The 27995-nt window shown below is 42.0% G+C and overlaps 3 protein-coding genes across 5 annotated transcripts; 1 reads left to right on the plus strand and 2 right to left on the minus strand.

Moving 5' to 3' along the window:
• The first annotated feature begins 4190 nt into the window (after nucleotides 1-4190).
• LOC129777538 (uncharacterized) lies at nucleotides 4191-9645 on the plus strand. 3 transcript variants are annotated; one of them, XM_055783855.1, is made up of 5 exons: nucleotides 4191-4429; nucleotides 5092-5162; nucleotides 5599-6175; nucleotides 7664-8067; nucleotides 8127-9645. In XM_055783855.1, the coding sequence occupies exons 2-5, from the start codon at nucleotides 5119-5121 to the stop codon at nucleotides 8299-8301; spliced, it is 1200 nt and encodes a 399-aa protein (XP_055639830.1). In that variant the 5' UTR covers nucleotides 4191-4429; nucleotides 5092-5118; the 3' UTR covers nucleotides 8302-9645. The 3 variants fall into 3 exon arrangements, with proteins under 3 accessions (XP_055639830.1, XP_055639829.1, XP_055639831.1); XM_055783854.1 differs by having other exon boundaries at nucleotides 4191-4392; nucleotides 8127-9644; XM_055783856.1 differs by lacking the exon at nucleotides 5092-5162 and having other exon boundaries at nucleotides 4191-4392.
• Nucleotides 9646-18138: 8493 nt separating this feature from the next.
• LOC129778028 (39S ribosomal protein L10, mitochondrial) lies at nucleotides 18139-19099 on the minus strand. Its single transcript, XM_055784662.1, has 2 exons — nucleotides 18972-19099; nucleotides 18139-18916 (listed from the first exon to the last, which is right to left on the minus strand). Exons 1-2 carry the CDS (start codon nucleotides 18991-18993, stop codon nucleotides 18189-18191), a joined length of 750 nt encoding a protein of 249 aa, XP_055640637.1. The 5' UTR covers nucleotides 18994-19099; the 3' UTR covers nucleotides 18139-18188.
• Nucleotides 19100-23311: 4212 nt separating this feature from the next.
• LOC129773692 (uncharacterized) lies at nucleotides 23312-23740 on the minus strand. Its single transcript, XM_055777336.1, has one exon. It carries the CDS (start codon nucleotides 23738-23740, stop codon nucleotides 23312-23314), a length of 429 nt encoding a protein of 142 aa, XP_055633311.1.
• Nucleotides 23741-27995: the final 4255 nt, after the last annotated feature.

Genomic DNA, 27995 nt, shown 5'->3' on the forward strand with positions numbered 1-27995 from the left:
ACGAAAGGCAAAACATGGTGGGGAAGACGCGAGCCCGGAAGGTGTACACCGAAATGCTGACGAAGCCGCATTGCCTGGTAATGGACGGCGAAACCTACGTCAAAGCGGACTTTCGTCAGCTGCCGGGCCTGTTGTTTTTCTCCGCAGAGGACAAATTCAGCGTTCCGGAGGAGATTCGCAAGTAGAAACTATCCAAGTTTGCCAAAAAGTACATGGTGTGGCAAGCGATCTGCTCTTGCGGAAAGCGGAGCGCCCCCTTCGTGATGACCGGCACGGTAAACGGGCAGGTTTACCTTAAGGAGTGCCTACAGAAGCGCTTACTACCACTATTGAAGCAGCACGAGGGCCCGACCATCTTCTGGCCGGATCTCGCTTCGTGTCACTATTCAAAGGACGTGTTGGAGCGGTACGAAGCCAACGGGGTCACCTTCGTGCCAAAGGAAATGAACCCGCCCAACGCGCCGGAGCTTCGCCCAATAGAGAAATATTGGGCGATTATGAAGCAGGCCCTCCGGAAGAACCCAAAAGTTGTCAAATCGGAGACGGACTTCAGGAGAAAATGGATTTCTGTTCAAAAAAAACTACAACCTGACGTTGTACAGAACCTTATGGACGGGGTAAAGAGGAAGGTGCGAGCATACGGGCTTGGGCTCGAAGTATGAATAAAAAGAAAATGCCAAAAGTTGTTTAATAGTTTTTATTTTACTGTCTAAAATTTTCAAAAGGATCGGTCTACTGGGCGAATTTCTACAGCGTTTTTTCCGTGATGCAATTTGATGTGACACACCCTTTATATGGGAAAATGAGAGTCCATCCAGTTTTCATTAATTTGAAACGTATAGGGATTAGGGAATTGTATAGCATATCAAACAAATCTTAGAGAATTTACAATTCGCTCGGTATGCAAATCATCAGAATCCGTTCGCTGTGGAAATAGCTATTAACTTTATTTCATAAAAACGTGACCTGTTTTCTGATTTGGCACCCTTCCCGAAAGACGTAGTTCTACGTCAAAAAATACTCCAAAGAACACACCATGACATAATTTTAAATTGCACTCCTGCCTCTTCCACACATCAGGTCGAAATGGACGGATACTGTTCAGTCTGGGAACAAAGACTAGGTTGCGGTGGACTGTATTTTCGGGAACTTCTGAGCTCGGGACCAATTGGCTGAACGGGTGGAGCTCTCGTCGGGGATCATGGTCGGATGCGGGTTGATTCGCTGGATCGGAAGCCTTGAGAAAGGCTAAATACTCTTCCGGAATGATTGCAGAGAAGAAAGATGGAAGAAAACTTTTACTCTAATACGTATATTTCTTTCTATCTCTACAACTGTTGTTTCTTCGGTGTTCGGCTGCTTCTTCGTTTGGTGTTGCTGCTTTTCTGTGATGTTGTTGTCGCGGTGGTCGGTGTTAAAGTGATGATTTTCGGGCAGTGCACCTCGCTTTTATTGCGAGCGCGAATTGCGTTGTTGTTAATTTTCTCTGCTGTGGTGCGTAATTTCTTCGTTGGTGGTGTGGCATACGACGGGGGTTTTTCGCTTCCGTTAGGACGGAACAGATACACTACATCCTCAGAACAATTTGCGTTTGCTTTTCGATTCCAGGAAAACAATATTTACCGAAACAAATGTTATTTTCAAACCGCGGAATTCTCGCGATTCTTCCACAAATCCTGACTTTTTGATCCTTTTACAAGATCCCTCAATCTACTCGCCTTTCGCAGTGATTGGTGTGAGTTTTCATTTACATTCTTGGATGAGCATTAGAGTGCCAATTACCCTATGCAAAATTTCAGCTCAATCGGACTTCAGCTATTCACTAGTGTCGCAAAGACGTCAAATTTGTATTTTTTTAACCGTAAAATCACCCAATTCGGGGTTTCCAAAAAATTGTTGCCAAATGTGTTCAAATTGCATGAAGCGTTGAGACCTTCTGATTTCTCGGATTTTTTTAAGGGGGTATTCTAGTCTAGAAATCTGAAAAAATCGAATTTTTTTTACCATATTTCTGTAGTTTAGGCATTCAAGAATATACTCTAGAAAGGACTTATCGAAAATCCTATTATTTACCTAGTTAGAGCCATCTTAGTGATGTGGTATCTAACCTGTTACGGCCATCACAATGAACTTCAAACGCGTTTCTCTCGGAACTAGTTTTTTTCTAACTGGCGTACACGATATCTCAAGTTCTACTGAACCGATTTATGTCAAATTTATATGAAAATAATCTGCATACATCTCTCTATCGCATGAACCAATAAAAAAAATTATAACTTTTTAATTTTACTATTTTTAAAAAATCGGTAAACGCAAAAAAAAACGTTTTAAACAGCATTTTTGTTTTCAAACGGCCGCCATTTTGTTAAAACCCATGTTTTTGACTTGTCCGAGGTTCATGCCATAGCGACATCTTTACTGATTCAGAATCTGTTCGATTTTTTTGTTTCAGATAACCAGAAGGACTGGAATCGTGTACGCCATGGCACAACTTTTTTTTGAACACCCTCACTTCACCAGCATGTAACTATTCTAATTATGAATATTTTTTTTTCCGTCCTATTTTTGTTTTATTGTAGAAAGATAGATAAACGAATAATGATATAATGGATAGTAAAAATATTCTTTGTTTCATTTTTACGGAGTTCGAGAAAACGTCCGAAATTCGTGTCTCTACACTAGAATACCCCCTTAAATCAAAAATCGACTGTCTGGAACTCTCAGACAAAAAACCGACCGAATGCCAAAAAGTCAATTTTTAATTTTTTTTAAAAAACAGTAAATCGTGGCGTTTCATGCAAATGTAAAATGTAAAATGTAAAATGTAAAATGTAAAATGTAAAATGTAAAATGTAAAATGTAAAATGTAAAATGTAAAATGTAAAATGTAAAATGTAAAATGTAAAATGTAAACTGTAAAATGTAAAATGTAAAATGTAAAATGTAAAATGTAAAATGTAAAATGTAAAATGTAAAATGTAAAATGTAAAATGTAAAATGTAAAATGTAAAATGTAAAATGTAAAATGTAAAATGTAAAATGTAAAATGTAAAATGTAAAATGTAAAATGTAAAATGTAAAATGTAAAATGTAAAATGTAAAATGTAAAATGTAAAATGTAAAATGTAAAATGTAAAATGTAAAATGTAAAATGTAAAATGTAAAATGTAAAATGTAAAATGTAAAATGTAAAATGTAAAATGTAAAATGTAAAATGTAAAATGTAAAATGTAAAATGTAAAATGTAAAATGTAAAATGTAAAATGTAAAATGTAAAATGTAAAATGTAAAATGTAAAATGTAAAATGTAAAATGTAAAATGTAAAATGTAAAATGTAAAATGTAAAATGTAAAATGTAAAATGTAAAATGTAAAATGTAAAATGTAAAATGTAAAATGTAAAATGTAAAATGTAAAATGTAAAATGTAAAATGTAAAATGTAAAATGTAAAATGTAAAATGTAAAATGTAAAATGTAAAATGTAAAATGTAAAATGTAAAATGTAAAATGTAAAATGTAAAATGTAAAATGTAAAATGTAAAATGTAAAATGTAAAATGTAAAATGTAAAATGTAAAATGTAAAATGTAAAATGTAAAATGTAAAATGTAAAATGTAAAATGTAAAATGTAATAAATAATAAGATCAACAAATATTATGTATATGCGGTTGATATACACATATACACATATACACGGTAACACATAATCTGGATTATAAAAATGCAGCTTTTCATGTAACGCTTGAAATAAGGCATGAGACATGATGTCTATGACTCTCATACATTCTTCTGAATATAATCAATGTACTAGAAACACGTACATATTCCATACTCAAACTCACTTTATACTCGATAATAACAAATTCGAAAACAAATTGGATTAGAGGCAAACAGTGAAAAAAAACTAGCAAAAACATTCATTCCCAGATAGAGACATTCTCTCCGCACTTTGGCAATAACATTTCCGATGCTCTCAACAGCTTCCGAAGTCACCACAGCTGATTGATACAATCATCAACGACAACAAATCCGTGTGCGCTGTGATGAAAATATCTTTATTTTCGCGCTAGACGATCGTCATTAACAAAAAACACACGCAAACATCTAAGATAGAATGGTCATCGATGCCTCCGTAGATGATCGTGAGACACTCTCCTCGCGAGGATGAATCCGAAACAGTACACGCCGGGATGGTCATTCATAGTTGAAACTCGCTGATAGAAGGTGTTCGAACTCGAAACCATTTCCTGAGAACAATTGAGCAAGCAAAAAAAAATAAAAGTACTATCCGTCAAAAGCAGTGTAATTGGATGTCCAAAAATACAATTTGAAGTTTCTCATAGGTATTCACGGACATTCTCATAGGAGAGGTGTCCGTTACTTGAACAGAGGTATGTGCAATTAAAATTCAAGAGGAAACGTCTGATGGTAAGTCCTCAGGCAACCTAAAAATATTGAACTTCAGAAAAGCGTACAGTTTTACCCTTCTAATCGAAAAAACAGGGGAAGTTGTTGAGTAACAGAATGTTAACATGACCATGTTTTCACTCTGACATTCCTGATTGCGTAAACATCCCAAAGTGTTATTCCGAAACTCCCACGTTCCGATGTTGAGCACGCAGCTCAGCATTGTTTTCATTGTCCCAGTGATCTTTGAAATAGTTTTTTTGGAATCAAAATTACATTATTAATATGAAAGTGATTAACGAAAATTTTCACAGTTCAAAGATGGCCGACATTTCAACAAGAAAAACTGCTACGAATGACGGTGGCAATGATTCTATCTATAACCACCACCTCGTCGCCCCCAAGAAGAAAAACTGATATTCCGTGTTTTTCTGCGATCGTATTTTCGTCATATGGATACGGCAGTTGTCTTCTATTCGTTCTATTCGATTCAATTGAATCTAAGTCTTTTTGGCATTTCCAGCGTTAGTGGAAAATAGTTCAATACGAGCTATGTCCCTCGATTGTCCTATGAAGTATTTCAAAAGATGGAGTAAATCGATAACAGGGCCCAATATTGATAGATAGCAAAATGATGTGATTCGCTCGTAATATAAACTGTTTCCGTTTCTCCCCCCACAAAGCTACATTTGCAGAAAATTTAAACCATCATGGAAAAATCAACTCGACCTGTTAGAAACCGAAAAAGAAGTAGGTTAGTTAAAAACAGCGAAGACAAAGACAACCGTTCACTCTTGTTTTCACCAATGCTGAAACTAATAATGCTTCATCTGTTTGACCTGTTTTAATTTTAGACTAACATCTAAACCAACATGTTTCATGTAACTTGGCATGTTTTTTCAACAGTCTGAGCAACGCTTTAGTAATATTGGTATGTCACGGAACTGTAAACACGAGAAAAAACATCGTTGTTTTTACCATGCGCGTGCGTGAACTTCACAATCTTATCCAATACACATGGAATCATACGGTGAAACAACCACCGACACATCGAAACAGGTTGCTCTGCAGTTAGATACTTGTTTTTGTTTGCAGTTGATTTTGTTGACCTTTGAGAATGAAACCCTCTCAACGGAATGATTCCTCTCTAATGATTGCTTTTTTGTTCTCATTTTCTCGGAACACTGTAGGAAAGCTTGGCCACCTGGTGATATTCACCGACCAGTCAAGAGGCTGTTTACCCCGGAAATCAAGCGTATGCTGAAGGACTGGCTTGTCCGAAGACGCGAGAATCCCTATCCAAACCGAGAGGAGAAAAAACAGCTCGCATGCGAGACCGGATTGACGTATACACAAATTTGCAACTGGTTCGCTAACTGGCGTAGAAAGCTCAAAAACTCAGGCCATGATCCAGCGAAGAAAACATGGGGAATCCTGATCAAGAACTATAACACCAATGCAAAGGGCAACGTGGAGCAATTCAGCATATGCTCTGGTGATAGCATCTGGGGCGAGAATGATAATGACTCCCAGAGATCAGGATCTACCCCGCCGGGATACCTGAAGCAGCGATTTGCAACGTACGGCAACAACAATACGAATGGGTCCGTGAGCTATATGAAATTCGTAGAACATAGTAGCAGCGAGACGTCGGAAGACGAAACACCGGGAAACTACTCGGAGAATGATTTCTTCGATCACTGTTATACACCAAGGACGACTGCTCACCCAATGCTCGGAATACCCGGTCAGGCGCAATGCTTTCAGGTATGAATTTTCATGCTTCATTCGCCCAACGATTGTGTAGTATATAATGGTAATTTTTGGGAAGGAGATGGATGTCTTCAAAAGACATGTTGACTAGAGAGTGTGGGATTTATACTCACTAAACCCCTAGACCCCCTTAAAATTTCGTTGCGTAGGTACACTAAGCACGTCAGGTCTCGGCAAAGTCATATTCAACTGAGGATAGTCAGGGGACTATGAAGCCATCGGTCTTCGTATTCAATTGGAAATGATTTTTTGTTGCTTCCAGCATGCTGTCAACATTAATCAAAAGTCTTTCGGGCCTATTAGTCGCTATCTGCTATACGACGGTCCGTGTTCGTTTAATTTTTCACCGTTAAATGAACTTCACGGCTTATTGAAGTAGTCTTACTCGAAGCGAAGCGACTGAGAAGAGAGTCGATTTTCATCTTTCGTCTTCGAAAATGTTGGGCCCTGCCGAAGGTGACTCAACAAAAATTGCGTCAGTTGGAAGTTAACCTTGTCTTGTATTCTGTCCACTAAATTGGGAATCAGCCAATGAGTCCATTGACCGTTAAATTATTTTTCGTGACCGCTCCCGGTTCACTATTTAATACACACACTGTCCACGGCCAGAATGATTTCGATGGTGGTCATTACGGCGATAACTCATTTAGCTACCAGAGATATGGTCCGGTAGGCACTCAGCATCCTAAAGCCATAAACCTGCACGCTCTGTTCAGCAGCGTTCGATTGTGCTTGTTTTTAGCGCTGCCGCCTAGGCTGGATCTCCATACTGAAGTATCGATGTTAAACTAGCGTCTGCTACTACTATTTGGTTCTTACTGCTGAAAACGGTTGAAGCGAGGGCTGCGGTGGATTGAGCCTTTCCATAGTTCACGTGACTCTGAAGATGAGCCAGTTGTCAATTCTTCGCCAGCGGATTATCGAGGTTATACTATAACTCGATCCGTTATAAATATTAAGCTTGAAGAGGAGAATGATGCACGGTACTTCGAGGTAAAGGACAGAGTTGCTGCACGTTATTATTGAGTTTTTCAAAGTGGATGCACGGTTTCGTTACCGTCGAAGGCCAAGAAAGTCGTATTATATGGTTGAGTTAGGCGATGGACACATTCGAAGAAGACAAATTTATAAACTGAGGCTCGGTCCCGTCAAATATGGCCCTGAATGAGATCGATATTCTTTCAGTTTCGAGGTTTACGACCGTAACTGTTGTGATTGGTCAAAAGCTTCCCACACAACCGCTGCCGACGGTTGACTCACGCAGAATCATTTATGATTTCCAGTTTTTGTTCACATTTCCCACTCTTCGTTGGTATAGAGTGGTTCAAATATCTTAGAATAACATGTAGAGGGGTACTCATCAACATAAATATGAAATTCCATAGTCAACTATTTAATTCGACAGCTGTCCGTCTTATCTACACCCCTTCTAAACGATAAAATAAATATTCCTAAATGCTTCAATTTTCTCTTCCATTCCAGATCACTTCTACTACCGAAGAAGGCTTACCAGATTTCAACATGAACACAAGTTCGGTTATAGCAGCCAGTTTCCCGAATGCCTTCCAGGGGGAAAATGGTACATTCTATCTAACCCCCAGTACAACTGTTTCGCCGGCCTTCATCCAGAAAAGCACTAACAAGTACAAAAACAGCATAATGGAAAAGTATCTCCGAGATCTGAGCGAAGTAAAACCTGAACCGAACAATGAACATTTGTCGTGTTCAAGTCCGTTCCAGCAGCTAGCAACCCACACACAGGTCGCTGCACCCTGCAGTCAAGTTGGATGTGAAATCCGTGGACCACCATCCCTCTCGAAATGGCTTGAAAGCACTGCCAAATTTACCCCGTCGAAAAACAATTACATTGATTGGGATCAATCGTGGTAAGGGAGCAACCTTTTCATTCCAGTACCTTGGTCTTCCATTGTAAACTTAATTACAGCAAACCGTCCTCGTCGAAGAAACGATTTGATCCTACCAATAACCAGTCGCCACATCCAAACCAACACCCGACACCGAATTCGCTCGAGTTGGGTATGCACCAGAAGGATGAAATAGATGCAGCGGAAGCCTTGACGCGATTAGCCAACAACTTTCGATTGAAATTTTATACTTGATGCAATGCAACATGTTGACAGTCCCAACAAGCACTAGCATTCCCGGGTGTACAGACGCTACAAAATAGATTTTTTATTTATCGATAGAAAACTGTGTGACTGAAATCGTGGAATAGATAATAATTTATTAGCAGAAAAAAAAATTAGCACCAATTTACTGTAGCATTCAGTTATAGAGCCAACTTTAGATGTACAATAACATAGAAATGCTTCATGGAACATATAAACCAATGTTAGATGCCACTCTGGTATTCATTTCTACAGAGTTAATTATTTATTCGAACCTAATTTTCTCCCGATACACAATTACGCGACAATCAGCCATCTTGACTTTTTTTTTGGACAACCCTATTCGTTGTAACAAGTAGTGTTGATGTTCGTTGGTTTTAATTTGTTTCGTATATAGTAATGCATCGAAATCCGGACGCTTAAGCGCTTACGAATATAACTTCAACTACAAAAAAATATTGACATATCATAGCACTAAAAATTAGCGTTCCTATGGAATTATAAGGCCTTCACCTATGTTATGAATCACAGAACTCCACAAAATCATGTTATTTGAAATTTCTTTCATCGTGTCGTGATTTTATATCCGGACACTTTTTTAATCATGCTTTGAAATCCGTACACTTTTGCTTTTAAATCCAGACACCTGTTTTCTTGCAATTCTTTGAGAGAAATTATTTATTAATTATTGTAGAACTTATTAACGGGTGCGTCATAAGTAGCGGGGCTAAGTGGAAACGGGTTTGGTACAAAAGTTTTTCATTAATTCAATTATTTCTTGTATTTTCACAAGATTACTACTACAAGATGGCGCCATTTATATATATTTTCAAAATCTTATCAATATGGGTATCAAATGAAGGGACTTGATTAGTAAAATACAGAAATTTATGAAAAATGTAAATCCAAAATGGCGGCCGCTACAAAATGGCGGATTACATATTCTCTCAGAACCCCATCAATATGGGTATCAATCGAAAGAGATTGACTAGTAGAACACGGTTATTCATGAAAAATGGAAATCCAAAATTTTGATGAAATTGATGAATGGTTTTATTGTAGAGAAATATACTAATGATTCAAATAATGTACTAAAAACTTAAAAATAATTAAAAACACTTTTCAAGTTCAACGGTTTCATTATGATTCAACATAATAACAATACAGATGATGTACTAAAAGCTAGAAAATAATTAGGCAAGTAGCAGTTAGTAATTATCACACCCCTTCTTCATTAATCTAGGGCATTGATGAGACTAAAATAAAATCGTGGGGCATGTAACGAAACAACTAACGATAGGTAATGGAAATCTGACGTGGCCCATTTTGGATTTGCATTTTTGCTAGATAACTGTGCTCTAATAGTCAAGCCCTTTCATTTGATATACATTTTGATGCAATTTTGAAAAAAAAAAAAAAAATAATCGTAATATAGTCCTTGATAGTGTTTTGTTTGGTTAAGTCGTTCGTAAGTTATAGTGTCGCAAATATGGAGCAAAATAAAGAGAAAATCCGACATATTTTACAGTACTACTATGACAAAGGCAAAACTGCATCTCAAGCTGCCAATAAAATTTGTGCAGTTTATGGACCCGATACAGTTTCCATTTCCACCGCACAACGATGGTTTCAACGTTTTCGTTCTGGTGTAGAGGTCGTCGAAGATGCGCCACGCTCCGGAAGGCCTGTCGTCGAAAATTACGACAAAATCGCTGAATATGCCGAGAAAGACCGGCATAGTAGCAGCCGTAGCATCAGCCAAGAGCTGGGGATAAGTCATCAAACTGTTATTAACCATTTGAAGAAGCTTGGATTCACAAAGAAGCTCGATGTATGGGTGCCACACACGTTGACGCAAAAAAACATCTTTGACCGTATCGACGCATGTGAATCGCTGCTGAATCGCAACAAAATCGACCCGTTTCTGAAGCGGATGGTGACATATTCACTAACAATAATTTATATGGCAGAACAACGTTTGCCGGGGCAGCTAGTATATACATATATATATATATATATATATATATATATATATATATATATATATATATATATATATATATATGTCGTAGAAGGCGACTAATCGGGTGACAACGCGAGTAAGGGCGCGGTTAAGCCTATGGAGAATGCACGGGGGAAATACCGTGTACAGGAGCAGCGAGAGGAGTGCCGAGCACATCAGGATCGACGCCAGTAAGATCCTGATTACGACACACTGGTATGACATGGAAACGGACAACGTGCGACACTAAAGGCTGACAGTCGTGCTATTCTGCTCCCTGAGTAAGGAAGGGTGACACCTTCTTGAAACGGCGGGTGGGGTAATAGTGCGGTTGCCCCCGTCCCGGTTACAACTTGGCTAGTTTTCGGGTACGTTCGATGCTCGTCTAGGCTCAGGCACTAGGTACTAGGCATCAGATGTCACATTCCTGACTTGCGCTGATCCGGCTCTGAACACGGTCCCCATGAAGGACCGTGTCAACCCCTGCATGGCCTCACTGCTTGCATAGATAACCATGGGATCACAAAAATGCGATTATGTACAACGAGCGGAGATAGCGGCCCGGAATTGGGACCCAACCAAAATGGAGACAACTAACAGAACCAACGAAGAACGAAGAAACAGTATGATGGATACAGGAGACCAAGCCAACGCGTTCGCTGGTAGTAAAAAGCTGCTGCGATCGCCAATACTGAAACAAGTGGTAACACCAGGTCCTAGTGGCAGTAATGGAGGAATACCCGAGACCCAGCAAAGTCGGGGGATCAATCCCCTGTTCCTGCCAAAGTCCAGCGGTAGGTTAACCCAGGAAGGAGGGTTGACTGGAGAAAGCATTCTGAACACGATCATGATAAGGGTCAAAGAACTAGACACATTCGTGCAGGACAAACCCAACGTGCATAAAGAGATCAAGACCAGGGTGTCGGGTATAATATCTCTCTTGGGACGAGCTATGAAGGAGCACGATGGACTCGTCGAAAGGACGAAAACTGCCGAGAAAACACTCGCAGAAGCGTTGCAAAAAGCTGCAGCTGGACAGGTGACGCCAAAGATTCCTCGAAACCGTTCGGAAAAAAGAAAAAAAGATTCACCAGCAGAAGAAGAAATGCTCAAAAAACGCAAGGACGACCACGACAACGACGATCAAGGCGATAGTGCCGCCCAGGGCGACAGTGAAGAGCTGGGTGACAGCGACGACCAGAATACCGATAGCAAAAGAAACGACTGGAGCACGGTCACGAGAAGAAACAAGAAAAAATTAGTGAACGAACAAAAAGAGAGGGAGAGAAAAGAGAAAACGGTGAAAAAAAAGAAGAAAGAGGATGAAAAGAAACAGGGGCCAAATGACAAGAAGCCTAATCCTCGGCGGGCGAGAGGCAAAGGCGATGCACTCATCGTCGAAGCCAAGGGCGACGTATCATATGCTGACCTCTTCAAAACAATGCGAGAGGACCCTGGCCTCAAGAAACTGGAGGAGAGCGTGGTGAAGTCTAGGCGCACCCAGAATGGCGAAATGCTGTTCGAGCTGAAGAGAGACCCAGAAATCAGGAGCTCTGCATTTAAGGATCTTGTCGAAAGGGCTCTCGGTGACGGAGCGAACGTAAGGGCCTTATCCTCCGAGTCATCGATTGAATGCAGGAACCTCAGTCTGTTCACTACCGAGATGGACCTGCGTCAGAAGTTGGAGGAGGAAAACATCGTGGGCAAAGTTCCGATGAAAATCCGATTAAGAAATGCGTATCGCGGGACGCAGACCGCAACGATTCGTCTCCCAACGGACGCAGCGAACAAGTTGCTGAAGCTAGAGAGTATAAACGTCTGCTGGGCTGTGGGACGTTTTAGAATCGTTCCGCCTGTTCCAAAGCAATTGGAGCGATGTTTCAAGTGTTTAAACTTCGGCCATCTGGCGAAAGGCTGCTTGGGGCCAGATAGATCCAAACTGTGCAGGAAATGCGGAATAGAGGGACACTTTGCCAGCGACTGCAAGGGAAAGCCAAGGTGTATGCTCTGCGAGGACAGTAATGACCATACGACGGGAGGCTTTAATTGCCCTGTGTACAAACAGGCGAGGGCAAGCGAACAGTGATGGAGATAATCCAAATAAATCTCAACCATTGTGACACCGCACAGCAACTGTTGTGGCAGTCAACGACAGAAACAAAATGTGATGTCGCAATTATCGCGGAGCCGTATCGCATTCCCCCCGGTAACGGTAATTGGGTGACGGATAAAGTGGGAATGGCCGCCATCCAGGTCATGGGCCGATATCCCATTCAGGAGGTAGTCTCGAGGACTCGCGAGGGTTTCGTGATCACAAAGATCAACGGAATTTTCATCTGCAGTTGCTACGCACCTCCCAGATGGACGATGGACCAGTTCCACTATATGCTGGATGTCCTCACCGAGGAGCTCGCCGAACGAAAACCAGTCGTTATAGGAGGGGATTTCAATGCTTGGGCAGTAGACTGGGGAAGCAGATGCACCAATGCGAGAGGGACTTGCTTACTAGAAGCTCTGGCCAAGCTGGATGTTACCCTGTGCAACGAGGGTACCACTAGTACCTTCCGTCGAGATGGCCGAGAGTCCATCATCGACTTGACTTTCTGCAGTCCGTCGTTAATGACAAAAATGAGATGGAGGGTATGCGAAGGATACACCCACAGTGATCATCAAGCCATTCGTTATTCCATTGGCCAACGACACTCCGTGGCAGTACGGATAACTAGGACATGCCCACGCAGGTGGAAGACAAAAATCTTTTCATCGAAGCACTACGCGTGGAGAGCGGCGTCTTGAACACGAACGCGGATGAACTGACGGAAACGCTAGCCAAAGCATGCGATATAACAATGCCAAGAAAAAGGGAACCCAGGTATAAGCGACCTCCAGCCTACTGGTGGAGTGAGACACTTGGCGTGCTTCGGGCCAACTGCCTCAGCGCCAGAAGACGCTTCTAACGGTCAAGCATAGACACCAGAGGAGAGGATGTGGATAGCATCGAACGCAGAGAGGTGACGAACGACGAGCTAGTTGCAGCTATGAAACGCCTCAAAACGAAGAAAGCGCCTGGCCCAGATGGAATCCCCAACGTAGCTTTAAAAGCGGCAGTCCTAGCATTCCCTGATATGTTCAGGACAGCAATGCAGAAGTGTCTAGACGAATGCTACTTTCCGGATCGATGGAAGGTACAAAAGCTAGTACTACTGCCCAAACCAGGAAAGACGCCGGGTGATCCAGCATCATATAGACCCATATGCCTGTTGGACACTCTGGGGAAACTTTTGGAGAGAATCATCCTCAATAGGCTGACGGAATGCACGGAGGGAGTTCGTGGACTGTCCGATAGTCAATTCGGATTTCGAAAAGGGAGATCCACGGTAGATGCCATTCGCATAGTGGTCGAAAGAGCAAACAGAGCATCCAAACAGAAGCTCAGAGGAAATCGATACTGCGCAGTGATAACGATCGACGTTAAGAACGCGTTCAATAGTGCCAGCTGGAAGGCCATCGCGACTGCGCTCCACACGATGAGAGTCCCTGAATACCTGTGTAGAATACTGAGAAGCTACTTCGAGAACCGTGTGCTGGTGTACGAGACAAACACGGGCCAGGCGCAGATTAAAACTACGGCTGGAGTTCCGCAGGGCTCTATCCTGGGTCCATCGCTCTGGAACAGCATGTACGATGGCGTACTAAAACTGAATCTGCCCAGAGGTGTGGAGATCATTGGCTTCGCGGATGACATTGTTATTCTCGTGACCGGAGAATCCTTGGAACGGGTCGAAATGCTCGCGACCGAATCGATAGACATGATCGGAAGGTGGATGCAAAGTGTGAAACTGCAGATAGCCCACCACAAGACGGAAATGTTGATTGTCAGCAACCGCAGGGCGGTGCAACGTGCAGAAATCATCATCGGAGAGCACTTGATAACTTCGAAGCGAGATTTAAAATACCTGAGGGTGCAGATCGATGATCGACTGAACTTCAACAGTCACGTCGACTACGCTTGTAAAAAAGCAACGAAGACAATCAATGCACTGACACGAATCATGCCCAACAACTTTGGCCCAAACAGCAGCAAGAGGCACCTTTTGGCTAGTGTCTCCTCATCGACATTACGATACGGGGGTCCAGCCTGGATCGCGGCGTTAGAAACTCAGCGGAACACGAGGAGGCTGAATAGTACGTACCGGCTCATTGCGATGCGAATCGCGAGTGCGTACAGAACCATATCAACAGAAGCGGTCTGCGTCATAGCCAGGTTGATCCCTATCAACATCATCTTGGCGGAAGACAGCGAGTGCTATATGAGGAGGGGAACCAGAGGAATCCGGAAGCTAATGAGGGCAGAGTCGATGGCTAGGTGGCAGCAAGAGTGGAGTGCGGCTCAAAACGGCAGATGGACGCACAGGCTCATACCGACACTAATGGGCTGGGTAAACAGGAAACATGGAGAGGTGAATTTTCACCTAACGCAGTTTTTGTCTGGGCATGGCTGCTTCAGGCAGTATCTGCACCGGTTTGGACATGCAAGATCACCTCTTTGTCCGGAGTGTGGAGATGTGGAGGAAACACCGGAACACGTCGTATTTGTATGTCCAAGATTCACCACAAGGCGCGAGGGGCTGCCTACCCTTCATGCTGGGAACATCGTAGAGGAAATGTGTCGTGACGAGGGCACCTGAAACGCAGTGAACAGTGCAATCGTCCACATCGTGTCCGAGCTACAGCGGAAGTGGAGGACCGACCAGCGTGCGGATAACGCCTGACTATAAATGATGAACATTATGGAGGAAGCCATCGACAAACTGGTGCATACCCCACGAGAGTAGCTGTGACGGAGTGCGCGTCATGTTGGAGGGAACTACCTAATCAGCGCTCCGTTGGGAAGAGAAACCCTGCGAGGGTGACTGTGACGGGGCGCGCGTTAAGTTGGAGGGCGTTTCTTAATCGGTGCACGTCTCGACGGGTAAATGGATGCCTACAAAATGGTCATAAGCGCAGTGGAGAGCAACGAATGGTGAATGAGAATATAGTGAAGAAGGGAATATATATATATTTATATATATATATATATATATATATATATATATAAATATATATATATATATACATATATATATATATATATATATATATATATATATATATATATATATATATATATATATATATATATATATATATATATATATATATATATATATATGTGTTCTTCTTTGTTTTTAAATTATGATTTTTCAAATTTAACCGATGGTTCAAAAAATCATTTTTATCCTTTTTTTCAAAAATTCATAACTTTTGATCTACTGAATCGATTCAGATAATCGGCATAGTTAATTGAAGTCAATAATTTCACACTTGCAAAAAAGGGGAATCCTATTCGCATATAGTCTAGTCGCATAAGATGATCTAAGGAAGCTTAAAACATGTTAACTTTGAAAAATCATAACTCAAGAACGAGAAAGAACACATGTCTGATTTTTTAATGTGTTAAGTAAAAAAATTTCAAAAAAAAAATAAAAAATATAGCGCCCTTGGTCCCGAAACCATTTAAACTATAAAAAAAACAGATACAATTATCAATCACGAAAACAATATTAATTTTTTTCGCAAGTGCAATATTTTTCCAAAAAATCCTAGCTCATTGGCTTTAATTTGATATATCGATCATCTCGGTTAAAATTATAACTCAAAAAAGAAAAAGGAACACATCTGATTTTGAGTAAAAAATTTAAATGTGTAAAAAAATCCTCAGTTTTCGAGAAAAAATATAGAAGATTATAGCGCCGTTGGTCCCGAAACTATGTGAACAATAAAACATGGATACAATCAATAATTACGCAAAAAATTCAAATTTCTTGCAAGTTTGATATTTTCCAAAAAAGACTTGCTAATCAACTTCAATTTGATGTGTCGATCATCTGAATCGGCTTAGTGGTTCAAAAGTTATGAGTTTATAAAAGTAATTTTTGGGAAAAGTGAAAAAAAATCGAATCACACAAAAAAAAAATATAGGTTCAATGTTTTACCATAGGGGGTCTTCGTAGCCACTTGGTTACGCGTCTGCCTTGAGCCCACCGAGAAGTTTAATAGTTTAGCAATGACAGCTAAATTTGCGACACATCTTGACTCGCGGATCATATCCTCTTGGCCGGGGCCCGGGGAAATCACTCTAAGATGACTTCGGAAAAAGCACATATTTAGGCGCAATTCTTAACCGATTTCGGATCTATTTGTAGCAATGCACTGGTGAAACATATGACTGATACCCTTTTTATGAACTCCAAAACATGGGCTGGGGAAGGGGGTAAAATTTGAAAAAAATTCAATATTCTTTTTACCCAAAACCCAAAAGGGGGTGCAAGGGAAGGAGATCAAATTTTTTTAAAATCGAAAAACACGTGTGGGATATAAAAATATTTTTGGAATTTTTTCGCAAAGTGGTCAGAAGTGGCCAGAAGTCATAAAGGAAAAATGTAGAGGGGACCCTAAGGAAGACATTTTGTTATAAAAAACTTTGGATATATTTGGAGAATTTTTGTAGGTCTACTTTTGTATAAATTCAATGTAGAAAAAGTACTTACTTTCAAACACTCATTTCACAGCTTCAATTTTTTTTTAAACTAAAAACGAAATACAAATTCGCAATCAGCTTAGAATTCTCTATACAGAACACCACCACATTATTTTTTAACGTATTTTGTAGCACTTGTGCAAAATTTGAAAAAAAAAGCGTGTTTATCGCTACACTGGTTCACTGCATCAAACACTACGTTGCCACGTCGTTATCGCAACGAAAATCGTCACAGACACTGTTGCCATATGTGATACTAGATGCCTTGAAGGTTATAGAACAAAACTAGACCATTCATTCGGTCAGGCATTGTTGTTCATTTTTCTATTTATTGCCACCTAGAATTTTTGAGGGACCACTGTGCATAGTAGTAAATTACTTAATGCGCGACCCATCGAAGCGTTTGCATGTGGCCACTTCTTTTTTTAAATCGTACGCGAAGCGGTTAATGAGGGCCTTCGTAGCCACATTAGTTGCGCGTTTAGAGGCGAATGAACTGCAAAGTTTAAAGCCTCTTAAAAACAAAGAAGAAGAAGAAGAAGTTGCGCGTTCACTAACTAAGCGATCGATCGTGAGGTCAAAACTCAACCCTTCATTGACCATCTTTTTGCTGTTAACCCCTTGCCGTTCGATTTAATTCCTAACAGCACGGCTCAAACACGAGCACATCGAATCGTTCCGCTACTCTGCTGAGCGAACATCATACGGCAGGAGCTATGTAATTATTTCACATCGATACACCACGAGTGAGATTCGATGCTGTACGTTCTAGCACAGTCTAACCGCCACGAGAGTGGTTCGACGTTACCTGAAGGGTTAACTAAGAATAACTATGTCCACGCAATAATCATCAGCGATGGAGATCGATTCATCCATACAACTGCTCTGCTCTGGCAGAAACATCAGGCTGTTGTGCTGTAAATATCGCAACAATATCAACTGTCTCCGCTGTCCGGTAGTCTAACTGAACAATGGTAGAACGAACGGAATACTATTACGCCTAAATGGCTACTATTTTTTTTTGTCCAAAATATATATTTTTATATATGGCTACTATGTAATGTAATGCTGGATTAACATCCAGCTCTGCTACAGCTAAGATGCTAATGAGTCTTAAAAATAAACAAATGGGATATTAAAACAGTTTTAATCTCGTTTCTTATTTATTTTTGTTTGAATTGTCAGATATGACACAGAGGGCAAGACATTTCAGCTGCCGATTTCGGATTGATGAATTAAATTGAGATGAACTTAATGAATTTTAATTAAATCAGACTCTTTCGCGTCAACCGTATTTTAATTATTACTATCATTTTTTGATGTGCCGCTATCTGTTCCCGGCAGCACGTGCAAATCCAGCATACTGACTAGTTGATTCTGATGACATTGTAAGTCACTAACAATCTTCGAGCCCGCACTATCTAGCACCGCTGCCAGCTGAGCTCGTGTTGTCGTTAAATCCGGAAGAGAACCATAATTCACGAATTCATTTTTACTCAGAAACTGCCCATGGATAATACCCGCCAGAAGAATGAATTGGGGCGTCTTTTTGAAAATATTCAACAGCTGTCGTATTTTTGACTCATCCGGACAAAAAACTAGCGCGGTTTTCGTGTCGAATAAGGAGCTGATAGCTTCATATTTCGTATCGTCTACTGCTTGCCGGATGACTGACTTTGTGTACACTTTGATGCTCATTTGATGACGATGGAGTGCCACCTGGACTTTGAAGAAATCTTCCTGCTTTATTGAGTTCAGATGAACAAAAGCAATCATTTTGCTATGGTTTAACCAATTGCGGATTTCACGGGCGATAATTTGCTCGTAGGGATTCTTGTTTTGTTCTTTAACATCGGCGCGACTCTCCTCTAAGCATGGGGCGATCAAATCAGGTTTCTTGTAAATTGGTTTCACCAAGTCCAAAACACGGGCCCGGTCATAATGCGGTTGTCTCGGCCTCTGGATGTTGATTTTCCCGCGGAACCGCTTGGAGCAGACCAGCGGTAGACGGGACTGAAGAAAAACTTGAAAAGGAAACACGATAATACAATAATCGAACACAAACTTTCCATATTATACCTTTTTGCACAAAATTCGACATTTATTCTGAACAATTCAACGAGTTCTTGCGTAAATGCAACAATATCAACGCTCTGTATCAAAACAACAGCGAGAGTTACGAAACGTCAAACCGTGGTTGAGATTCCGAACGCATGGTGGCGCTTTGATCTATAGGGTTGTAAACTGGGAGAAGCCATTTCTCGCTTATGACGATGGGAAAAAAATCTTTTCTGCAATATTTTTTTTTTGCGTGGTTTTCGTTGTTTCATGGGTTTCAGTTTCATGTGCATGTTTGGAAGAATTCAATCTATATTTATCAGGGGTACGACTAAAACGTCAAATCCCTCATATTGCCAGTGTACCCAATATTGCTGCGGTTCACTGACATTTGGGTTCAATCAATTACTGTTGTTCTTCTTCTTTCTTTGTTTTTAAGAGGCTTTAAACTTTGCAGTTCATTCGCCTCTAGACTGTTGTTTACAACTCGGTCCGGTTATATAGTCGAATAGTGGCTAACTTGTTAAATGTTAAATGTGAACACCTCCATGTGAAACCGAAATATGAAAATCGCTCTTGCAGTTAGAATAAAGCAGAGCATTTTTCGATTTCAATCCTCGTAAATGATATGTTGATAAACAAATGACGCCATATTGATTTTGATTTTGGGTAGCCTATATTCAATTGATGTCTAACCCCTGATATTTATCGTTGATAGCACTGAGCTTTGTGTTCCATTTTTGCGAAGCGAAAAGGATAATGGAATATAGGTGTAATAATAAAATTTGAAAATTGTAATTGTAAATGAAAATCATTTTCCTGTAACGAATGTGTGTTTATTGTAATACTAGCTGACCCGGCAAACGTTGTTCTGCCATATAATTTATGTCTAGAGAATATTTCGGTTGGTAAAAATAAGGAGTATATTTTAAGAGAGTTTGTATGGTATTGTTCTGATCTGTAAAATTGATCTGAACAATGATTTTCACTGCGAAACATACATATGCGTGCCTCTATTTTTTTGAATGTACCCTTTTTATTTTATATATTCTATATATAAAGTAAATTTTTTGACCCCAAGGGGTCGATATCGACCACTTTGAAAACCCCTGGTATAGACAATGCGTTTATTAGCAAAGTCAGTACGTAGGGCCTCGTTTACCACCGCTTGCACTTTTTGTGGGTGGCGGACTGGGGATACCTAATGTCCCGTTTTATCATCCTGTTTATACTAAGATGGCTTTAGGAGAACAATGACTCAATCACTCTGGAAGGATCAGTATCTCACCTGTTAGAGTGTGATATTTTTGCCTGGTCCTAACCACGTATGGGTTTTTTTCATAGCGGTGAGGAACATTCTACCAGCCTTATTTGGAAAGGGTTAACCCAGACGTCGAGTGGGGCTCTCACCCACTAAAACCAAGCCCTCTACTCGTTGTCCCATTTCCCCTGGGACCACATCTAGGCGACTACTTCAGGCGGTGGCTGTGCTCATACACTTTACGAGTCTTCAACGCTGACTAGCGTTGATTCTTCCCTTTTTCTCAATATTCTTATAAACCATTCGTTGTTATCCACTGCGCTTATGTCCATTTCGCAGGCATCAATTTACCCGTCTAGACGTGAACCGATTAGGAATTTCCCTCCAACTTGACTCGCAACCCATCACAGCTACCCTCGCGGAATTTCTCTTCCCAACGGAGCACCGTTTAGGTACTGCCCTTCAACATGACGCGCACTCCGCCACAGCTACTCTTGTGGGGCACACACCGATTTGATGACATCCTCCTAGACGCTCGCTCCATCGAGACGACCCTCACAGTGATCAGCCTTCCAGTCCACGATCAGACGTTGCCAGCATCCGTTTACCCATCGAGACGTGTCCGATTAGGAATTGCCCTCCAACTTGACGCGCAATCCGTCACAGCCATCCTCGCAAGATTTCTCTTCCCATCGAGACGTGTCCGATTAGGAATTGCCCTCCAACTTAACGCGCACTTCTCCACAGCTACCCTCGTGGGGTACGCACTCCGTAACTGCTACACTCGTGGGGTACCATCCGTTAGAGCAGTCCTCTCAGGTGTTCACCTTAAACAATCAGACATTGTCAGAACGCTGGTCGGTTCTCCTGTCTCCGAGCTGTAGCTCGGACACGATGTGTACGATTGCACTGTTCACAGCGTTCCAGATGCCCTCGTCACGACATTTCCTCCACAATATTATCAGCATAAAGGAGAGGCAGCCCCTCGCGCCTTGCGGTGAATCTGGGACATTCGAATACGACGTGCTCCGGTGTTTCCTCCATATCTCCGCACTCCAGGCAGAGTGGCGACCTTACGTGCCCGAACCGACGAAGATATTGCCTGAAGCAGCCATGTCCAGACAGGAACTGTGTCAGGTGAAAATTCACCTCTCCGTGCTTCCTGTTCAGCCAGGTCGCTAGTACCGGTATGAGCCCATACGTCCACCTGCCTTTCTCCACCGTGTCCCATTCCTATTGCCACTTCAATAGTGATTCTGCTCTCGCCGTTTTTTGTATACCGCTGGTTTCCTTTCGTCTGTAACACTCGCCGTCTTCTTCCAGGGTGATGCCAATCGGGATCATGCCGGCAATAACGCATACTGCTTCCAACGAAATCGTCCTGTACGCGCTCACAACTCGCATCGCCATAAGCCGAAACGTCCGGTCCAGTTTTCTGCGATTACGATGGATGTCGAGAGCCGCAAACTAGGCTGGCGCTCCGTACCGCAGTATTGACGAGGATACAGTAGCTAGAAGACGTCTTTTACTACTGCAGGGTCCAGCCATGTTCAACATTATCCTCACTATCGCACTGATGGACTTTTCTGCTTTCTCGCAGGCGTAGTCGACGTGGTTGTTGATATTCAGCCGGTCGTCGATCAGAACTCTCAAGTACTTAAACATACACTTCGAAGTTATCACGTATTCACCGACTGTGATTTCCGCCCGTTGTACGGCTTTGCAATTACTCACCAACAGCACTTCCGTTTTGTTATGAGCAATCCGCAGTTTCGCTGCTTGCTTCCAGTTCTCTACTGTGACGATGTAGTCGGTTGCTAGCATCCTCACCTTTTCGAGCGTTTCTCCTGCCACTGTTGACGCGATGTCGTCCGCGAAGCCCACGCTCTCCACGCCTTTGGGAAGCTTCAATGTTAGCACTCCGTTGTACAGAACGTACCAGAGCGTTGGACCCAGGATAGAGCCGTGTGGAACTCCGGACATTATCTTCGTCGGTACCTGCCCTCTGCTCGTCTCTTAGACTAGAACGCGGTCCTGGAAATAGCTGCCTAAGATTCTGCACAGGTACCCAGGAACCTTCATACGGTACAGGACAGCAACCCTAACTTCTGTATCTTCCATTGTTTAGAAAGTAACAATCATTCAGACATTTCTGTAGCACTGTCCTGAAAATGTCCGGGAACGTCTGTATCGCCACTTTCAAGGTCACATTGGAGATCTTTTCGCCACTGCTATCAGTTCCTCGTTGAAGACTCGTGAATGTTCAGCAGTATTCTCTTCATACGGCGTGGGTGGCCAAGTCGTTGGATCATGCCTCGGGAATAATGACCTTCAGCTTCTCGGGACGAGATTCGACGGGCGTCACTGGACTTCTGATCCGCGTCATCACGACACGATAAGCATGGGTTGACGTCTACATCTCGGCATAGCTCCCTAAAACAGTTCGATTTGCTCTGTTTAATTTCCCGTTTCAAAACGGCTCTAGCTACTCGGTACACTGTATAACGCTCCTCCCTGTCGGTACTTTTACTTGCACGCTGGACCCTTCTTCTAGCTCGAAGACAACTAGCGCGAAGGCTACGGAGTGTTTCGTTCCACCAGTAAGCTTGGCGTCGTTCATTCTTAGGATCTAATTTCCTCGGCATGGTAGAGTCGCACACTCTCACCAGAAAATCTGTTAGGTTTCCCGCGTTCCAGTCTAAAGCTCTGCTATCTAGACGAAGTGTTTCAACGAAAAGGTCATTGTCGAAAGCATTCGTCTTCCACTCCCGCTCACTGCTTGTTGTCCTCCGTACTATCACGTGGTTGGTCACGTCGTTGACCAATTCTATACCGGATCGCCTGGTGGTCACCATGAGTATACGATTCGCACACTTTCCACTCCGTGTTCTTCATATGAGCCTTCAACCACTTCCTGGATAGGATATCTGCCCATCACCTGTATAACAGCCATTTCTAATCTGTTCGTCAATCAATTACCGTTATCGCGAGGTACTCGATACGGTTCAGCTACAGTTTCAACATCGCATCTTGATTTTTGACTGCCACAACAGTTGCTAGGCTGTGTTGTAATGGTTGAGGTTTAACTGAATTACCCCCATCACAGCGAATCTGCCAACGCCGTCTTGTACGAGCGACACTTGAAGCCTCCTGTCGCATGGCCGCTACCGTCCTTCAATTTGCAGAGCAGGCATCTCGGTTGCTTCGTGCAGTTTTTCGCAACATCCCCTTTCTCGCCGCATTTCCTGCACAGGTCAGAACTGTCGGGACCTGTGCAGTTTCTTGCCTGATGTCCAAAGCCCATGCAGTTGAAGCATCTCTCCACCCGCGAAGCACAATCTACAGCGGGCACACCGACCAACCGACTTTTATTAGGGAAGAGGAAGGGAGTGTTATTTCCAGAGTTCGTTGTGGTCGTCCGCGCTGGTGATCTCTGAAGCATACCGCTCCTTGCGAACACGTTCGCCTCTCCAATTGGTGTGTCGTCATTCTCGTCGTTTCGTCTGTTGAATTTATCGTTCGTATTCATGATCTGTTGGTTCCCAACTTCGGGCCGCTATCTCCGCTCGTTGTACATAGTGTAAAGTGACCAGATGGTCAGAGGTCTAACGCGGGACACAAAAAACAAAACGTTATATGTATACGTTATGTGAAAATAAACCATAGTTTAACGAGTCTCGTTTATTCGTGAAACTCTTAACATGTGCCCTTGCAATTAAACCTGATTTGTGTTATTTCTTTCTAAGTATCGTCACACAGTTGTGATTTTTCGGTGGTTCAGATTTTGTTTACGCTTGAAAATCACTCGCTCAGACAGAGCATTTAAGCCTGGCAAGCAAGATTCTACAATTTTCATGCCATTTATTTCATGAGCATTTATGCCTGGCTGGCAAGCCAAATTTTACAATTTTTCTACTAAATTCCAATCCATTTTTCATCGATTTTAGTGTTATCGTATGTATTAAAAATAATGGACTATTTTCAGATGGCGATGAAAAAAAAATATAAAAAATAATTCAATTGAACAAATTTTCCTTAAATATTGCGTTCATTAAGCCTACAACAAAAATGATTCAAGGCTGTTGATTCGCAGCAGCAGCACTGTCAAACAACTTGATGATGTCCGCCAGATATAGCCTATCTGGTATTCACAACATCCTCTCCCTGTCGCTCCTTGAGCCGGGAGATCGAAGCAACCGGCCAAACGGTGCTGGAGAATCGGGGCAAAATGGACCTTTTTCTGCGGAAGATTCAGACGAGCCCGGCCGTATTCTTTTTCACTGGTGAAAAATTTCTTTTCGTGCTCATAATGAAAGACGAGACGTACTTCATACGTTCAATGAATGGCAGGGGACCGGGTACGTCGATATATCATCCATATCAAGTTCTCGAAGAAGGTCCTTCTCTGACAGACGAGAAGAGAGTGTCCAAGTCGCTCTTCTTTTGAGTCATGTGAAACGGGGAACGAGTACGAAGTGCTTGCCGAAAGTTGCGAAGGTGATGTGGTCTTTATGCCGAACCTGAGATCGGCCCATTATGCCAAAAGATCACTGGATAATGGATCGGCTGGAGATAAACATTGTCGTGAAGACCTCCAACCAGAGATGCATGAAACCAGATTATCTGACGAGTTTATGAAATTACAACGAGATTAAGTTTGATGAACAACATTGCTTTATTGAGGATAATTGTATGTAGAAGAATCCCCAGAGTTATTAATGTAGGAATACCTTTCAGAGAGTAAAATCACTCAAGAGAAAATTTTTGAATCCACAGTCAATACAAAAAAATTATCGTAAATATATCTATATATTATAATATATCCGTACTGAATATCATAAATCATATCATAAAAATTAGGAAAAATTCAAGAAGTCTTCCACTGCTGATATGCTTTTCTCATTTGTTGAGTAAAGATTCATTCCAAAGCATGTATTATGAGCTACTACTAAGCAACCTGTTCCTCACAAATATGGCTCGCATCAGTTTTCGACGAGGAAGCAAGATGTTTTGGAAGGATAGGGTATTTAAACTGTGTGAAAGATGGCAAAAGATTGTGAAACATAGCTATGGATAAAAAAATTAAATTATAATGCTTTGACTGACAATTATGGGCCTGATTCTCGAATACACTACGAATACACTTCACGGTGGAAACGGTATGAAACGCATTCGCGATGACAACGGTACGGTGTCGACATCTGCGAGATTATGCGAGATTAGTTTCCCACTAAATTTATCATTATAATATCAAATTATCTTCAGATGAAATTTTTGTATGGGATTATTATATCACATGATGAAAACAAAGTCTTCCACTCACATTGAATACCAGTTTGATACGAAGAAGTTAATTTTCATTAATGATTTTTCATTTGAAAAGTGCTCATTCTGCCTGAAAACTCATCATTATCTTCGACACTTCACTAACTCGTAAAACGTAGTTCAATGGCGTGCCGTTTATTTCGTTTCCACCGTGAAGTGTATTCGAGAATCAGGTCCTATGTTTTTGTTTTCCCAAAAATCGACATCAACTTTTCGGACAACCCATTATGAGGTATCCTGATTTATCCTGATTTTTATTTTCATTCCTCCTGATTTTTTGAAATTATAGTTGGCAACCCTGCCTCCAACCTTCCCGACATCCCTCAGCTGCGACCGATAGAAAACTTTTAGGCGAATGGCCGAAATGGAGAGATAGCTGACTACCAACGCCACGGAAAGGTAAAATAACACGTCGGCCAACTTCCGTAAGGCCCCAGTGCTTCATTTGCGATACTTCATCAAACAACCCTGCCTCTTCCTGTCCAGTATACACTAGTAATTCCGGCTTACTTAACACGTTAAGCCCTGACCGAGCTAGGGGACCAAAGATGTACTTTTCGTCTGACTCACGTTGGTCCCTGCGGATCAATAGGGGGCTTTTATAAAGATCATTTTCCAATTTTGTGGCTATCGTTTCCAGTTCACACTCTCTAAACTCTCTAAAGGCCACTGTCGGCGCGATGAAACCAGCTCAACGTATTAATCGTTGAACGCATTGGAAGCGTTCTTGAACAGTCTGCCAAATAAAAGTATCATTCTGAGCTTCATCCATTTAAGAAAATCCTCATGATCAAATTGTAATATTGAAATATATTGATATCGCGGGACATTTTCGTTCCTTTTGCCAAATGCGGGACGTAATCTTACGCGGGACATTTTGTTGACATGACATGGGACTGTCCCGCGTAACGCGGGACGTCTGGTCAGTTTAACATAGTGGCTTTTAGTGATCCCATGGTTATCTATGCAAGCAGTGAGGCCATGCACGGGTTGACACGGTCCTTCATGGGGATCGTGTTCAGAGCCGGAGCCGGTGACATCTGAGCCTAGTACCTAGTGCCTGAGCCTAGACGAGCATCGAACGTACCCGAAGACTTGCCAAGTTATTACCGGGACGGGGCAACCGCACTATAAGCCCACACGTCGTTTCAGAAAGGTGTCACCCTTCCTTACACAGGGAATAGGATAGCACGATTGTCAGCCTTTAGCGTCGGGTTAAAATCATTTCCGTATCGTGACCGTTTTCCATGTCGTAATCAGGATCTTACTGGCGTCGATCGTGATGTGCATTGGCACTCCTTTCGTTGCTCTTGTACACGGTATTTCCCCCGTGCAAACTCCATTAGGCTTTACCGTGCCCTTACTCGCGTTGTCACCCGATTAGTCGCCTTCTACGACAGGGACAGGGCCCTAGACCCGAAGTGCTATTCTAGGCCGGCAGCTCCACACCAGAACCCCGTATGGGGTATCGAGCGATAAGTTGATTGGGCACTCTTCCCACTAATGCATGAGCCATCCTCTGCACACATACCATCTCAAATGGCAGTTCACCTATTTCAGCTAGTAGACTCTTAATAGGACTACTATAAAACGCACCCGTAATTATGCGAATTTCGCTGTTATAGGCGGATTTCAGCATCTTAAAATATATATTCGCTTTACTTACGAGGACGTTACCATACATCAGTCGAGGGATTATCAAACTTTTGAAAATATTCAAAAGGACGCGTGGGCTGCCTTTCAGCCTTCCTTTAATCGCTTCTAGAACGATCAGGTGATCCGAAATCTTTCTCTTGATCACTTTTGCATTGAGCTTGAAATTCAAGTTTCTATCAATCAAAACTCACTCACAATCGTGAACCCAACTTCGTCTGCCCACATCGATACACAATTGCGCTTTGCAATCTATTCCCGGATTTCTGCCATAGGCCTGATGATATTAGAAGTATGTCATCCGCATAGAGGATGACCTTTATTCCTCCAGATATAAGATCGAAAATCGAGTTCATCGCTACCAGGAAAAGAGTGACCTATAAGAGATAAGAGCATCTTGAGGAGCACCGTTTTCAGCAATTTTCTCACAGGAGTGGCAATCCTCAACTGCTACTTTGAAAGTTCTTTGGGTTAGAAAGCTAGCAAGGTATGTCACATTCTTCCCGCAAACCCCCAGTTCACAAGCGCTGCCAGAACATGGCGCCGCCACACCTGGTCGTAAGCTTCAGTAATGTCTAAGAAAGCATAGAGGCTAACATGTGAGGGCTTGAAATGCTTATGGAGGCATGCTTCAAATTCTACTAGGTAGCTTTCGACTCGTCTACCAGAGCGGAATCCAAACTACCGTTCGCCCAAGATCTTTTCTCTTTCCAGCAACTCAGTCAGTCTACCATCTTTTCCATTACTTTCCCCGCGCAGCTGAGTAGCGTTATGGGTCTATAGCCACTGACACTAGATGTTTTCTC

The sequence above is a fragment of the Toxorhynchites rutilus genome, chromosome 3 (genome assembly GCF_029784135.1).
Source record: "Toxorhynchites rutilus septentrionalis strain SRP chromosome 3, ASM2978413v1, whole genome shotgun sequence".
NCBI lineage: Eukaryota > Metazoa > Arthropoda > Insecta > Diptera > Culicidae > Toxorhynchites > Toxorhynchites rutilus.